General features: G+C 40.3%; 1 protein-coding gene and 1 long non-coding RNA gene across 3 annotated transcripts in view; one reads left to right on the forward strand and one right to left on the reverse strand.

Annotated features, from left to right (window-relative positions):
* Positions 1-9,094: 9,094 nt before the first annotated feature.
* Positions 9,095-17,242, reverse strand: part of CLCN4 (chloride voltage-gated channel 4) — a 49,748-nt gene continuing 41,600 nt past the window's right edge. For both annotated transcript variants that reach the window (XM_026117254.2, XM_026117271.2), the window contains 2 exons: positions 14,972-15,188; positions 9,095-13,421 (listed from right to left, as the gene is read on the reverse strand). In XM_026117254.2, the coding sequence (XP_025973039.1) occupies positions 13,331-13,421; positions 14,972-15,188 (308 nt within the window). In that variant the 3' untranslated portion in view covers positions 9,095-13,330. The remainder of the gene's footprint in view (positions 13,422-14,971; positions 15,189-17,242) is intronic.
* LOC135324392 (uncharacterized) lies at positions 9,839-16,335 on the forward strand. Its single transcript, XR_010385749.1, has 3 exons — positions 9,839-9,910; positions 12,350-12,457; positions 14,895-16,335. It is a non-coding gene; the product is annotated as an uncharacterized LOC135324392 (long non-coding RNA).

Consider the following 17,242-nt stretch of genomic DNA (forward strand, 5'->3'; position numbering starts at 1 on the left):
CTTTCTCACAAAATTGGTTCAATAAAAATTAGTCTAGATTGAAGAAGCACACTCCATATTTCATTCTTGTCTGAGAGATACCTTAGCCCAGGGCTGTAAGAGCAGCTGTTATCTAACACAGTTTTGGTCAATAATCTCAAATGAGTTTTCACAAAATCTCCATCCCCTCTTTCAGATCCCTAAGAGTCCATAGGAATAAATATACTGACTACCAGCCTTGCTGGTCCAAACAAGCTGGTATAGGGTAATACACGTTATGCTGAGATACTAACCCTGGTCCTGGGATACTTTAACTTTGTTGATACAACACTCAGTCTCTGCTAATCTCCTCTCCTCCCCCCTGGGAGGGAGCCTGCAAGCCATCAGCATGCAGGCTGGCTAGCCAAAGCAACATGTTGTGTTGCCTCCTATTCTAGATCTGTGTCTTTCCGAGCTGGCTAGAAATGCCTAAATAAGGGTGTGGTGTGTTGGCGTTGTGCACTAAGTTTTGGCAGACACCTTCCAGCACATGGGAGAACTGGGTCCATCTTAGCCAAGCCAGACTACTGGCGCCGGCTTCCCGCCTTCTGGTATCTCCTCCGCCTCAGCTGGTGCTCTGGCATGTCCTGACATTGCTGAATTTCCCAAACTACTTCCGTTCAGGAATATGACCTAAGGAAGAGGCGATGCAGCAGGGAGAGGGGCACTTGGCTGGTGGGCCCTTCTCAGCCTGGAGCTATCAGCAGCCTGGGATTCCTCTCTCCAGGGACTGCCCTGACCTTCAGGTTAAGACAGAGGAGAGAAGAGAGCACTCTTCGGAAGCCGGACCACAGGAATGCATGACTCAGGCAGTACACAAAGGGAAACATGACTCTATAATTGCTATGGCATTTACTCAGTAGGCCGGAGACTTAGGCTCTGTCCTTGTTCCCAAGCCTGGTAATATATTTTGTTTTTAAGAAAAGTGCGTAAAATACATAAACAGAGTTGGGAGAAGGGATAGGAATGCAGGGCTTCCTTCTACTGACTACAGTAATATCTCTTTTCCCTCTTGCCTTTCCCACATTAATTTTGCTGGGAGGGCAGCCTCCTGGGAAGAAAAAAAAAGGCACTGAGCCCTCATTTTTTGCTTCCTGCTCAAGTGCTCTAAGCACATGTAATACATGGGCAGCAGCACCAGAAGCATTTCCCCAAATTCTTAGACATCTTTTGCATGAAAAGAGCAAGCAAATAATCAGTATTCTGAGAGTTAATTCAGACACATTGGCTGGAGGAACTCCAGACTCCTATGATCACAAGATATACAGGGAAGAGGAAAGATTTTAGGACCTTCTCTGACATTTCTCAGTAGCTAATATCAGTTTTTGTCTGCTCTGTATGCTGGCTACAGTGAAACCCATTCCTAAGCACTTAATTCTACTTTTACTTTTTAAATGGCATGTAAGCACCTAACTTGGGGTTGTGAATTGCACAGAAGCCTATGGATTACTTATAGCAATGCTGCCCACCAATGAACCTATGCTGTTCTCTAGATATGACCAAATGCTTTATAGGGAAGGCCTTTTACTCGGGTCTCTAATTGTATTTACAGATGTTTCAGAATTGCCATTACAAAACAAGAGATTTCCAAGATCTTATGGCCTCAGTGCGTTCCCTAAACAGACTTTGCTATGCTGGGGGAAATGCTTATGCAAATAGAAATGACAGTAGAGAAAATGAAAAAAAGAAATCAGGACATAAGAATAAAACTGCACTTCTAACTCTGTCAGCTTGGCTGTATTTTCCTTCTGACAGCAACTTTGAAATGGCAAAGGAATTTCTTCTTCCAACTCTTTCTGTGACCCAAATGCATAATTGATGGAAATGTATTGGCTACATGAAAGCCTCACAGAAACCACCAGGAAAGCATTACAGATTATTTTTTCCTCCTTTTGCCACTGTGTTTTTACAGATGTGATATGTGGTTTAAGAAGCCAAAGCAGACAGGCATGCTTTACTCCTGCCAAATAGTCTAAACAAAGAAAAGATTTCTTTCCTCTCCCTTTCTTTTCCCCTCCAGAGATCTAAGTAAATCAGACTAAAAAATTACATATTAGCTTTTAACTGGCATATTTAAGAAAATTCATGAGTACAATTACACATTTAGAACAAACAATAAAACAACATGCCCTACAAGAATGAAACTCAGACAATGACAAAAAAACCAATTCCCTTTGTCAGTGTGTGTATGATTTGCTGGCATTCAGAATTTGCAGCCTTTGCCATATTGAGTATTTGAATGCCACCTAGTGGGCCTGTATGACCTGAAGTCCCTGGAACAATTAAATTAAATCCATACTCATTGATTAATAAATGACACTGATTAATAAATATTGCAGCTGAATCTACAACCTGGAGCAGCAGATCATAAAATACCCTACAGAGCAATCAGTTAAGTAGCAGCAGTTTGGGGCAGAATTTGCCCTAGCATGTTGCTAGGGTGCCAGAAACATCATCTGTTAGTCCAAAGCTGGCAAAGAAGAGCGCACTTACATCGCAGTTATTTCTCCTGATATAGAAAAGGACATTGGTCTCTCTCAAGCATCCTCTGGTACTTGAATACCCTTATAATAGATAAGATCTTCTCTTTGAAGCTCATAGAAAATCTAAATATGAAGACAATTGTGGGACCCTTTTGGCACTGCAGGAAAGATACAAGAATAGACGGTGGTTGACTGCTTTGATAAATTGCTGGTCTATCGTGCTCAGTGCAGACGGAGCTGTGGTAGTTGTAACGATGGATTTAGTTTTCTATTGTTCTAGGAAAAGGCAAATAGTGTGCATCTGTAATAAAGTAAGCTAACTGCAATTCCTGATATGATGGTGTAGGGCAATGCAGTGAATCCCTGAATACGCCTCCCCTGACAAGTCATAAGCTTAGCAGGAAGGAGTGATGGGAAGGAAATGGCCAGTCAAATCATCTGAGGACCAGCCAAAAGGTCAGGTCCAACAGGGAGGATCCTCAGCCAAGTATCACAGTTCTCCACCTTTTCCTCTTGGTATTTCTATTCCCAGAACCCTAAAGCACCAGGACAATAGAGATGGGAGGAGGTGGTGGTGGTGGTGGTGGTGGTGGCCTCTGGCTATGCCCGGAAGGAGAGGCATTAGCGCTGCTGCTCCAGCTTCTGTTGGGTGTTGCTCTAGGTAGAAAATAGTTCTCAGTATTTTTCCGCACAGGGCTTGGTTTGACAGCGGTCCTGGAGGAAAGGAGGGGGAGAGGCCTGGTTTTGCTGGTAGTGCTTTGTGCAGGGAACCAAGTGAATGAGTGTGGAAACACATTATTGAGGGAGCAGACAGGATGAAGTCACTGCTTGGGTAGGGACAGGGATCGCAAGGGTCAACGGTTAGTCTCTTGTCCCTTACCTTTTATCAATAGTGAGCTGCAATTCTTAATTTAGGGAAGAATAAACTGCCACAAGGGGTGGGAACTTCCCTTTTTCAGAAATATATTCTGTATGCCTCAGAAGATCTTTACATGTCTGCGAGAGGCTGGCCATCAGGCAGCTAAAAGTGCTCCAGCATTCCCGTTTGCTAAAATGCTGGCATTTTAGTCTTGCCCCTCACTCTGTCCCTGTCTATTACAACTGTTCTAGGTTTGACACTGGAGAACAGTGTTAGCAGGCCAAGTGAAGGACTCAAACTTCCTATACAATGTATGGCATGACTCTGGGCACCTATAATGGAAACCACAGAAGCTGACTGTCTCAGTGGGGAGCTGCTTGTTAGAAGCATGGAGGAGAGCTGTGCAGTAAAGCTTGCCCCTCCTCAGGTTTTATTCTGAGCTTATTTTCCAGCTGGAGCTCACAACTTCTTCTCTGTTTTGGTGCTTACACAAGCCGCTTCTCATAAGACACAAGTCCTTTATTTACCTGCACACACAGAGGCTCATCTCTCTAGTATAAATGTCTCTGATTTCAGCATTCACTTGGGAGCTGCGAGCCTGGGATTCAGCTCTTGCCTTTCTATCCAGTGAGCAAATGCAACCACTGCTAAGGTGGCTGTTTTCTTCCATGACCTAATGAATATTTTCCTGGAAAATGAAGCAGCTTCAGTAAGAGAAGTAGAGAATGCGCAGTTCAAAATACTTCATATTGTAATGAATAGGGCATTCTCCTGAGAGAAGGAGATCTTGGCAAGAGAATAATCACTTCCCCACCACCACCCCTCTGATCTTGTCGAATTTGAAACACCAGGAAGCCAGAAATATAACATGGGGCCAGAAGAAGGGCAAATGAGAAAATACCTGATACTGTGACCTATATAGACTAGGCCTATAGCCCTATATAGACTAGCTGGGTTCTAGTCTTGGTCCTTGGCTGTTTGTCTTTTAGCATTCACCACCACTGAATAGTGGTGTTTAGTTACAGAAACAGTTTAGTTAACAGAAATAATGCTGGGAACAGCACTCTTTTTCACTTAATGGCTTTCTTCCTCATAAATTTACATCCTGCACAGTGGCCCCACTTCAACAGAAAGAACAGATATGTTAATTTGGTGGGGAGATGAGTTATTACAGAAAAGTAGCAGAAAGGCAAAGAGGGATGGAATGCAAGGCTGAACTAGAAGAAACAAGAAAGCTTTCAGAGCATAGCAAGGAAGTGAAAGGAGAAAGATAAGGATGTACTTGGTTATACTTACATAGAAGGACAACTGTTATACTTGGAAAAGTGCCTTTGTGTCTGGAAAGAGGCAGTATGGCAGGGTAAGATTTACCGAACAGGAATTGCTGTAGCTGGTGTAAGTACAGGGATTTCCGTTGCCCAAACCTGGCTTGGCAGAGAGAAAGAGAATGTTTTCATGTATATTCCCCCAGGCCTGAAAAGGAGAGGTACAGTAGAGATTATGACTTATTCCCTGTGCTTCTGCGACTGGCACTTTGTGGCAGCATTCCTTAAAAGTTGAGATGCGGCCAAAACATAATTCAGATTCAGTGTAAAATATTTGTAATGTGGAAAACCTTTAGCCAGATTGACTTTGTATGTTGGTTCCACCTCTAATTAAAATATCACTTGAGTTATACATATATATATATAAAATATGATAAAACAGGTGCTTAAAAATAGGACAGAGAAATTCATTAATTACTACAGTAATTCAAGCAGCAGTTGATCTCAAGCAATAAACATGTAGATGAAGATAGAATATGCTGGGCAATGAGCAAAAGGCAAAAGTTATGTAGTTTGTTCTTTGGCTTGGTTTGTTAGGTTTTTTTGCAATGACCATTTGAGTATTCAGTGCCACTGAAATGTCTGAAGGAACCTGAACCTGTGAACCAACTGTTTAGCAATCTGGCAACCATCATATTCAAAAGTGAGGAATTTTGTAGAGGCAAGTTCAGACTTTGTCCATTCTGCTCCTGTAACAGTACTTACGGGAAGCCACGGATTGTGTTCAGGATATAGCAATGCCTTAAAAGGTGCCTGAGTCCAGTATGGTAAATATAAGAGTCTAAGCAGGAGCCCAAGCTGCCTATAAAATTAGGACAGAGAATCTGCATCTGAAAGTCGCTCAGAATAGCCAGCTGAGACATCTCTAAGAAGCCTACAGACCTGTGTAGGTTAATGGTCCTTCTGGCTGGCCAGAAAGCCAACCAAGGCAGAAGTCAGCAGCCTTCTGAGGAGCAGGGCAAGGAGCACAGAAAATAACTTTGTTAGTGTGAGAAGTCCCAGGATAGCTCCATGCCTGGCCAGCTGTGGGACATGGTAGCAGCTAATGGAATTAGCAAGTGGGCAGTAACCCCAACTACAATCTTCTCTTATTCCTGACTGAGGTGGTGGATCCAGGGGGGTAGCTACTTGCCTTTCCTCTCCCCAGGATGGAGGGAAAGAGTTCATACTTGTGTGCAGTCACTAGTCCTGTGGATTGAGTATACACTAGCTGAAGATATTGCAATAGATGGGACAGTCTTCACATATAGCTCTACTGCTACCATTCCCCTCTTGGAAACTGTAAGATGCTCTGTGTGACCGCAGGTACTGCCAGATCCCCTCTCTGGAGAGAAGGCTGGATGGGTAGCTGTGGCCTCCTGCTCTGTCAGCTGCTCTCAGTTATACCAGGAGGCCAGGAGCCACTCAGCTACCTCTACGCAATGAAATAGGAAGGGAGGAGGAGTAGGCGAAGCCACTTTTTTTTTTTTTTCCTCTCCCTCCTTCATTCTTTCAGATCACTTCCAGTACAAGAAACTCTGTGTGGTTTTGGAGGGTACCCCAGGTGTTCTTCTTGAACCCAGTGCTGACTGCAGTCATTCTGTGGCCTTTGGTAGAGTTTAAGTGCCCTCCTTTTCATCTCTGAATTGCAGCAGAGCTTGGGTGTTTGTTTCCCCTGGCTTGGGGACTTCAAGAGTCTGGTTGTCCCCTCTAACTTATTCAAAGATTTTTGGTGCCTAATGGTCATCTAATCTGAGATTCGGACAAGTTCAACAATTCAGACAATTTGGCTCTAGGCAAAATACAACTTTGATAATGATCTAAATATTAAAATATTTTATAAAGTGCAAGGCTTCATAGTATGGAACTACCTTTTCCATATTACCTGTTGACAAACCTTAGAAACAGAGAGGTACAGTCATGTTTGTCTGTAGTCATCCTCCTTTTTAATTATTTGGGACGGTTCTTCCCTGTGGCACAATTATTCCACAAACATTCATTTCTACTGTGTTTATCAAAGGATAAAAATGGTCAGCTATCATCTGACATGGTGACCTATGTCAAATTGCACGCAGCATATTCACAATCCAGTTCTCATTAGCAATTGTTGAAAGAAAGGGCTTATTTGATTGAGGGAAAAAAGTTGTCTTTTAGGACTCATTAGGAAGGAAAAATTGTATTATTGATTGTACTCCATGCAAGCATTTGTGATTTCAGCTTTATGTTAGACATTGCTTCTTCCTAGTGATGAAGCTAGCCAGCAAACTCTGAACAGGGGATTATCCTCTTGAGAGTTAGATGCCTCTGTGGACGTAGCTTCAACACAACAGAGCACCTTTCCCTAGCTAAAATAGACACCTAAGTAATCCATGCATTCATGGCTTTTTTCTCCCTCCTTTACTGAATCTTTGTGGATTAAGAAAGGCTGCTTAATCTGTAAAGTATGTGATTCATAATAAAGACTCGTCCACGCATACATTGTTCCTAATGCTGTGCAAACCAGGATGGACTGCAGGGGCTTTGGAAATCCCCACAAGGTGCTGTGTACTTATTGTTGGCCTGCAGAATCATTGCTCAAATGAAACACTGCTGGACAAGTGCCAAAACCGTTACGCATGGCTGTGTCTTCCTAGCCAGTTAACAGCTGTGGCTGGGGAAAGTACTGTATCCGTAGGAACACTGAGATTGTTTTGACCGTGGCTATAACAATACTTTTCAGTATAGCATGGGTCGAAATCATTAACTATGCTAAAGATGCAGACTGCAGCTACAGATCAGCCGTCCTCCATTGACTTCTGTTTAAGACCTTAAAAGTGCCTCAAGATACAGTTGTCACACAGTCATTTCCCCACCCCTTCCAGTTGCCTTCACTGTGGATTCACTAGTTGCAGACTGAGATGGCGAACACATATAGACTGATCTGTGCAAACACAGAAGCTATTTTTTGAAAAGTCTGCTTTTTTGTTGTTACATTAAAATAGCAAGCCAAAAAACCAATCAATCAAAACACTCCATGCAGAGCACCAGTGCCCAGTCACACCGTGTTTGCCCTGTCCTCCAGCAGAGAGCAGTACGGAAGTCCCATATGGCATGAGAGAGGCCCATTCATCATGGGAGCCCCTTGCTCATGTGGGATACAGTGTCTGTAAGCCTATTCTTGGTGGGTATCTGGGCTACCACAGCAGAGAGGAGTTATAAGCAAGATTGCATTTGGAGTCAAAGTAAGGGAGCAGGGCAGCACAGAGGAATATGTGCTTCTGGCACATATATGGGGAGGAAAGGGCTTTTGAGGGAGTGAGAAGGCATATGGATGGCAAAAGGCCATTTGGTTCAGAAGAGAGAAACATGTAGGCTGGGATGGGTGGTGCACAGCCATAACATTGCAGCACTGGATTCCTCTGAACATTTTCTCTTCCATTTCCTAGCTCTGCCACCGCAAGCGATGACAGGTAGGTCTAAGGTTCAGTCCCTCATGACCAACTACAAACTACAGGAACTATTACTACTCATTTAAATTGCTGCAAGACTGATGCCTCCTGGCTTTTTGGCATGTGCGTTAGGCCATGTTAGGGCCATAGCAATCCATGGAATAATCTGGAGCGCCTAGGACTCCAGCACTGGCTTCTGAAATGAAATGAAAAAGCATCTGGGAGGCATTTTGCATGCATAGCTGAACTATACAAGAATAACAATGCAATAGACACAGAAACTGAAGAGAAATTCTGAAGTAGGTAGTGCGTAACTTAACTTAAACTAGGATATTCTAAACATAGCAAGTTTATCAAACTTCTCTGGAGAGTATCGTGAAATCTGAAATGCTTCTTTTGGATAAACCGTGAATTTAGGCTCTGTGGGTTTGTGCAAATGAAGCATCTCTATTTGCTTGGTTAGTACGCTAATCAGGATGAACCTCATATTCTTTGCCACTTCCAAAAAGATATCCTCTGACAGAGATTTAATGGATGTTTCATCTAATTAAATGTGTAGGATGGAACCTGCCATTTTCAGTTTTTTGATCTTAGCTCCAAATTCAAGTGCAACTGCAAAATATAAACAATATCTGAAATCATAAGGGTTTTATATCATTTACTTTTAAAGAAGTTTCAAGATGATTGTAAACAGACCAGCCTGGTAGGAGAAATATTTTTTCTTTTCTTTTTAGGTTTCTTTAATAAAGCATTTATAATGCTGAGGTGATGAATTAGAGCATTTCTCTCTGAAAATAAAACAGCCAACTGTCAAGACTGATTCTTTGAAGTCTGCTGCATGGACTTTACTAACTACCTGTATAATATTAGCCATTTCAAAACTGAATTAGATATCCTAACTCATTTCATCAGGCTTTGAGTTATAGGTGGAAAAAGTAAACTTCAATATCATACACAGACACATTAAAGAAATGCCTCTCCAATTAACATGTTCCACCAATGTTTCCAGTACTGTAAGTCAGTTTTATTTGAAAAATAGACTCCAAACATCATTTTTCATAAGGTGCAACATATATACTGTTTTCTACAGTTAAAAAAACAAAGCAAAACAATATTCATAACTATAGTGTCATTGCAACATGGAATCAGTGGGTCTTCTGTAATTCCTTAACATTCTTCTTTTCTGCTTTGTCAAAGCGTAAGAATTAATAACTGGTATTACAGTGACAGCCAAAGGGTCTGGCCTAAAATCATCCATGTTCTGTACTTTAATAATAGACTTTCTGGTGCAGATTGCTTCAAGAACACATCAAAGCTGAATGTAACTGAACACAGTCCATGCAAAACAAAGGTACAATACTGAACTTGCATCATTCAAAGATTTTTGTTCTCTCATTTGGTTTGACATCACCAGAGTCCAATAGCTTGAACACCAAGACTGAACTGTGGTTGTATAAACTGAGCACTATATACTAAAGTACTTATGAAACTCTTAGATTAATTAGGCTATGTAACTCTATCTTGAGTTCTACAGATTCAAATAAATACTTAAGGCTGAGATATATGCCTCTTGGAGTCTATGCAGTAAGTTCTGAGACACATTTGGGAATACAGATGGAAAACACTGACTGATAATGGGCTTGTTATGGGGAATTACATTAAATCATTTGATTAGAACTGCATTTTTGAGAAAAGTGTGTTCTTAATTTATGCTAAGAGTGTTTCTTGTTCAGTCACCAAGGCTAAAAGAGCAATGGAGACAATACAGCATGGAGGAAAGTCAACAGAAGAACTTGCAGCCAACTGCTGACTGTCTCTGTAAGTGTCTGAACTTCTAAGTTTTTTAATTAGCAAAGTCTGTCCATTTCAAAGCTCTCCTTGTCATTCTAGCACCACCTCAGCCTTAACAATGCTAAACAGCTGGAAGCTATTCCTATGGCTATTCCTATGCCATTTCTGGAAAGCTAAATTTCAGTCCCTGCTCTAAGACACTTTAAAGTATTTTGAACAGATGTTGGAACAAGGAGAGGCAGTCTAACCCCTCATGTATACAGTTATACACCCAAAGTTTTTTCTCTTTGACCCATTAAATATTTAATCATTTTACCTAAAGAGGAACAGGTTTCACAGAAAAGAGCTGGACTCCCATTTGCCTGCCTTCTGTTTGGATGGTAGTCCTGGGTTCAAACTGCACCAGCAATAAGTGCCTAAGTCTCAATTCCCTCCTTGGTGTTTCTCATAAAGCACCATGATGACTTTGTGGATCCCATTCTTAAGTCCTTAATGTTTCTCACGTGCAGTCTAATAAGCCTACATGACAAGATATCACAAGGCTGGCTGTTGGCTTTAGTGGATCAGGCCTCTGGGTATTAGTGGGAATTAGCCACTCAGGTTTTTGCCTATGTATAGCCTTGAACTGAGTTTGAGATGATAACTCCAGTCACTACCCAAATGAGTTTGTATTCACTGTTATTTTAATATCAGCTAGCTAACTCTGTAATTTTTCTCAGGAAATGACATTTTTTTCAGTATTGATGTACCATCCCAGTTCCTGTTAGCAAACATCATCCTCAGTACTGTGAACACTCTTTGGAGTTAGCTCTGCCATGGACTAAATGCTAATGCGCTGTGGACTGAAATTTCCTTGGCTAACAGAGAAGGCTTTAGACCTCCCCTTTTCCCTGACATACATGTGAGCAGAGTTTGATATCAAATAGCAGGTAAATGGACTTTCCCAACTTATTTTCCCTGGCTTATGAGGAGAAGATTTATTTAAAAGTGTTCAAGTGAGGAGAGTATGCTAATTTGTTTCCTATGTAAACATAAAGGGAGATGGATAAAATGTTATTCTGATATGTATGTATTAAAATTTGGAGTTATAAAAGTGGAAAAATAGACCATAGTCCTTTCAGTTTTAATTCTAGAACAGTTTGCCCTCAAAAGTCAACCTGTTTATCTCAGTCCAAATCCCTTTGATTCAGTAGTTTTGGGTAGAAATTGATAGTTGTACTAAACTTCTTGTTGGTTTTAGTCATGGGAATTCACTGATTCTTAGGATGGCATCTGTGTTCAAATGAAGGGATACGATTTTTATGCATTTGGTAGTTGACTTGGTTGCTTTTTTATGAGTTTGGTTGATGACTGCTTCACAGAAAAACAAAAAAAACAACAATATTGTGCACCATTTCCTAGTTTCGGAAGAAAAGGGTTTCTTGGTCCTATAGCTTACGTAGTTTTAACAATATCCCTTTAATAATGTATTGTACTGCAGATGTTCAGTTAGCCAAAAATACACACTGGGCTTTGGCCAGAGCTACGTATATTTATGTCAGTCTCTTCAAATGCTATTGTTAAATGGAGTACTTAGCAGATTAAAATTATCCCTTTACTTCTGTTTCTTTTACTTAAACAATTTGGGCCATACGTTGTGTGAATGCAGTGGGACACCTGCCAGAAGGAAGCAGGGTCACTTGAGACAAGAGGAGGAATTCGTGACATGTAATGCTGGGCATTTAACTTAGGGTGCACCTGGTTTGTTGTCTCTGTTCAGAGACACAATGATCATGCACATTGCCTACAAATTGACTCAATAGTCTGGCTTTTGTAGCAAGCAATAGGCTCTTTTGGTATGAAAGGACTTAAACTCTGTCCCTGAAGACCTTTTGGATGCAATGGACTTGAGCTGAAGTTATCTGTATGAAGATGAGCAAAGGTACCAGAGGTCTTAAACATCTAAATGAAGAGGGTGTCTCAGAGGATCAGAAGCCTTTCCTGAAAGGGATTTTCAGGGCATCTAAGTTAGGATCCAAACTCTCTCCAGTGATCATCTTTGAGCTTTTAGGAAGAAACAAAACATTAGGCAGTGTGTATTATGTGTTACTGAGAGTAGAATTTGGTCTTCTATTACTGCTAGCAGTATTGACTAAAGTAACAGTATATTAATGCAGACAATGTTGACTCAGTGCATCTCATAGTACCAGAACAAGGGATTAGGAAAATTCATCATTTTTATCTCAGGGGTCCCAGGGGTCCCTACCGTGGGCTTTTAAATCTTGTGTTCTTGGAGCAAAAGAATAAATAATTAAAGTCTTGCTATTGTTGTTTACATTCTCAATCCCTTTGATCCCTTATCCTGACAGAGTGTTGTATGGAGGGATTCCTCAGTCCTACAACTGGCAGAAGCAGCATAAAGAGTAGATCTGCTACAGAATAGATGTCAGTGACTCCATTAAATTAATTTAAATAATCTCTTGGCAGGTGCAGACAAATGCCAAGAAATGGCAATGAAGAAAAGGAACAAAATGGAGAACCAGCAATCAGTGCAGAACTTCACTAGTCTGTGAAAAATGCTGATGTTGGAGACAGGTGAGGGACTGAATCTCTTGTCGCTAACATCAACGAGAGCTGGACAGCAGTCTCTCTTTTGTGCCTGTGAAAACTCCTCCATGGGCTTTTATGCTTTTTCCTGTTGTCATAGCAAACCACTTAATACTAAATATTACAGTACCTGTATGCAAAATTGCATAGAGAAATAATAAATCCTTACAAATAAGTCATGTTTAAACATTTATAAAGGGAAACTGACTGATAGAAATGTTAAACTGTATAAAATTCAAAGGACTAAAGCAGGAAACAGGGGCCTATATGTTTTAAAATGAATTGAAGTGTGTTCTTCCTCCTTTAACTCCAGTCTTGATTTACTTAACTTTTACAAAAATAAATGATGATGATTTTCTTTTTCCTCATGAAAATAGTATAATTCAGTAGCTAGTAAATAGTCATGATTTCAGTAACAAAAACAACTGACATTACTCATACACACTCTCTAGTTTGGAGCACAAAGCTTTGTATCTGTTAATAACCTGTACACAAACAGTGTCTGCTACTCTTCACACCTGCCTCATGAGTTACAATGAATGCTGATATATCCCACTGGTGCTCCTGGCTCTTTGCCTTTAAGCACCACATCACTTACACCCACAAACGCACCAATTGAGCTGTTAGGAAACTCATTAAGGAAACACAGCTTGATGTCTGCAGCTGCTCAGAGCTTCTAAACTGCCTACATCATTAAATAAGTGCCATCCTGCATCCACTCCTTCTGTCAGAGGTATATTAGGCCATTCCTCATCCGCATTATATTTTCTCTTTAAACAAAATGAAACACCAAACATAGCCTTTGTGTTAATCTAGAGGGGATCCTTTTGAGGTTATTTTCTCTCTTCTCCCTTTATCAGTCTAGTTAAACATGATAGATTCAGGGTCCTGGTTTGCCATTTGAGCCATATGTCTTAATACATCCTTTTTAGTTATGATACCCAGCAGCCTCCTAGAGAAGAAAAAGAAAGAAAAGGTCAACAGTCATGGCATATATCATCCATTTTCTCTTGTTCAGCTGCAGGGACATTTTGTGAGTGCTTCCATATAGCACTCTCCATCCCATCCATTCCCCAATGATTATCTTTTATAAAAAGCGTTCTCACCTCATGTATTTTTACTACCCCAGCCATGATCATTAAGTGAAATACTTTCAGTTGTTATCTCCTTTTGTTGGGGACATGTCTGAGCGAGGAGCTGCAATTAATAACACTTTGTATGAAAAAGTAATGAGATTCCTCAGATGCAGACTGCAGAGGATCCACAGCACAAAACTGAGGCAACATGACTTGACCAACAGCATGTGATTTAGTGGTGCACAAACTTAAGCTAAAGCACAGATATTCTGAAACTCTCACTGTCCGACATCGTAATTCCTTCAACTTTGAGTGATAATTTTTCATTTACGTTCATTAGAAAGTGCAGTTTTAGGACCCTGATCCTAAATGGACTGTCTCTGTTAAGAGCAATGAGGCCTGTGAGAGCAAAAATGTTCTAACCCTCAACCTTGAAGGCTTTTATTTCCAGTCCTTGAAAGCCAGGAGGTACTGAAGTCTAGAACAATGTCATTGTTAGAGTTATCCCACTTTTCTTTTCATGGAAGTGTTACAACTCAAGATCAAAATTTTCAAACCCAAGCACCTAAAATCAGGACCTAAATCTCTATCCCAAGTAATGGCCCTTATTTTCTTGAAGCTGAGCACACTGCATTGATTGTAACAGCTGATATGGAGCATATTTGAATAACAAAAAGTTTTTTTGCAGGAGTCTAATTTTAGTCCTCAGCATTTGCAAATGATGATTCTGCTTTTGCTATCTTATCATAAAATATGTTCCTGTCACTAGACCCTGGGATAAACAATGTTCTCAAAATAGTTTAAATCCCATTGGAGTTCGGGGATGTTTATTCCAGTGCACACAGCGCGGCTTGTTACTCTTCTAATTTCGTGTTTGCTCCACTCCTTCTTAAGTTGTTTCTTAAAGACTTTTCATTTATATGCCTTTAACTTTCCAGAAAATAAGGGTTAGTTTCCCTCCACCAACATCCTTATCTTTCTCTTCATAAGCATCTAATCTAGCTGGATGTCTAGGAATAGGCCCATCCTTTGCAAACAATTTGCAAACTTTTTGCCAGATCTTCCTCTACTGAAAAACAAAATGTAGAGGGACTCAGAATGTTTATTTTGTATTTGTCTTTATCTTATCTAAATGACAATGCACCAAGGATTTGGGAGAACAGCATGAATCATGACAACTGGAAAGGGCAGTTTTGGCTCTGACCCTGATGTCTTCTGCTGTCCTGGAGAGACACTGGACATGCATTCCTTAGTCCTTTTATCCACAAAATAGATAAAATAAAAATATTCACTTGACTATCTCAGAGGTGCTGATTAATTACTTACTGTTTATTCTTGGCTTTAAACAGGAAAGTGGTGTTTTTCTTAATGTTAAAGAAAATCTCCTGAGATTCTGTAAGCGTGTTTGACTCATGCATCTACTTACCCACTGCGAGTGACAAGACACTGTCGGAGTCCAAGTTTCCGGAAGATATCTACCACTGTCTCCATTGGCGTGTGGTCAGTGACAGTGAAAGGGCTCAAGTTGAGAATACGCCGCAGCTTCAGTGGATGGGGACTATTGGGTGGCAGTTCTGGGGGATCTTCAGTGAAATACACAATGGAGTTGCTCACCACCCCATCCTGCCGCTGTCTTGCATTCTCTGTACAACAAAAAGATTAATGTAGACAGTGAATCAGGCTTGATAATAATAAAAAATTATCCTCCTTTGGAAAGCAAAGATAGTAGCTTTTAGTCTTTGCTGAGGTGTTGGGAGTTGGGGTTACAGAGCAAACCCTTGAATTTCCTTGCAACATTGTTGGTAGTCCAAAAATATATTCTGAAATAAATGTAAAAAATATTTTTACAAGCACATCCTTTTGCTTGGTTGTGATAATATTTTCCTGAATAAATATGCTATTCCTTGTGGTCACTAATATTACTAAACCAAACTCTGTCAAATTCAAAAGATTATATCAAGTTTCCTCCATGGTGAGAAACAACAGAAACTTGGTCCCAGTCAACTCAGAGAAGTGTGTCTATTCTCAGACTTTTCAGTGGTGTTGGGGAAATTTGGGCAGGGTGAGTGGATTTACAAACATGATGCTAGCAAAGGACAACGTCACATCCCGGGACGCTGGGGGCTGTGCAGGCATTATTCTAGACTGCCACATCTCTCTAGGATGCCGAGTAAATTTTGTTGTTTTGCACTCATTTCCTCAAATAAAGTTTGTTTATCTAGATTTTTAACACGACAGAAAGAAATAAGCCTCCTACTTAAAGAAAAAATAGTAATGGGAGGAACAATATCTAGCAGTAAATGACTTCAATATGTTTTTTCCAACAGTACTTATTTGACCACCTTCCAGAGTTCAAAAGCTATCATTCATACCTTGATCAACCTATGAAGCGAACTTTACACTATGTCTAGAGTTTACACCATTAGTATAAAACTTTCACTTTAAAGTATGCCCCCATAATAATTCTCAGAACTGAAGTATTTTTCCCTTGCAGTATTTACCTCATTTCTACTCAAAACAACAGGTTGCTAACAATATATGAGATGAAATTCTAAATGATAGACAACCTCTTTCTCTCCGGTATAAGTGTATCTTGTATTTCACTTTGAAGGTTTAATTCTTTCTTTTTTTTTTCTATATTTTATATAAATTCTTGGAAATGGCTAGAACTAATATCTTTGATTAACATGGGTTGCCTTTGTTCTTGAGAGGTACAGAAAATCAGATGTACTCAAAGGATATGTATATATTCTTGGAGCTCATTTCCATCAATAAATGTGCAGAAACCTGCTTCTGTGACTTGTAATATGTAGACAGTAATGATTTCCAAAAATGTTACAGCTGTATCTTTTTTTCCCTTAACGACCATCATCTTGTAAGATTTCTGGAACCAGAGCCGTGCGGGCTCAAACCTAATATCACTATGGTATATGATTTTCAACCTTCTCACCTCACATATTACAAGCCCTATTGCAATTTATAGGAATGATGCTAACTTTGGCTCATCTTGTTTTCATTCATACATCTAATTTTCAAGTGTGAACATGTCTGCATTGCTCTTTGATATACGATCTGTGGTAAGAGGTAACATTAATCAAATTGAAGGTAGCTCCCACCCTTTGATAAAAACCCTTGACAGCTAGTATTTCCTTCCTGAAGCTGTAACCAAAGCAATAGGCCCAAGCATTTAGTTACCACATTTCTGTTCCCAAGGCAGCAATGAACCTGGACAACAGTGATTAGCCAAAGCCATGACTTCACTTCCCAAAGTCAAACGTCTCTCTGGAGAAATGTGAATGATGTAGTACTATTGAGCAAATTCAGTGGCATCATAAAAATGGCAGAGTTTGCATGCAAGCTCATTGGATAGGGGAGTCAGAGTGATGGTAAAACACAAGAACAAATGATTTTTGCAGTCAGTGGGTAAGGAAAACAGATATAGCTTAACAAAAAGAGCAAAGCAAATGGATGACGGTGTCTGACTTTACAGAGCAATATATGCCGAGGGCTCTTGTCTTGGTGAGAGAGTGAATTAGTTCTCTCACATGTGAAATGTGCCTCTCCTATTCAAGAGTTCAGAGTTCACAGCCTATGTTAACCAAGTTGCTTTTTTGACTCCACACTGGGAAAAGGACATTATACAGGCCACGCAGATTCTGTCCAAGATATTGCCTTTCATATGATGCCTCTGAACCTG

This window comes from Dromaius novaehollandiae, chromosome 1, assembly GCF_036370855.1.
Source record: "Dromaius novaehollandiae isolate bDroNov1 chromosome 1, bDroNov1.hap1, whole genome shotgun sequence".
NCBI lineage: Eukaryota > Metazoa > Chordata > Aves > Casuariiformes > Dromaiidae > Dromaius > Dromaius novaehollandiae.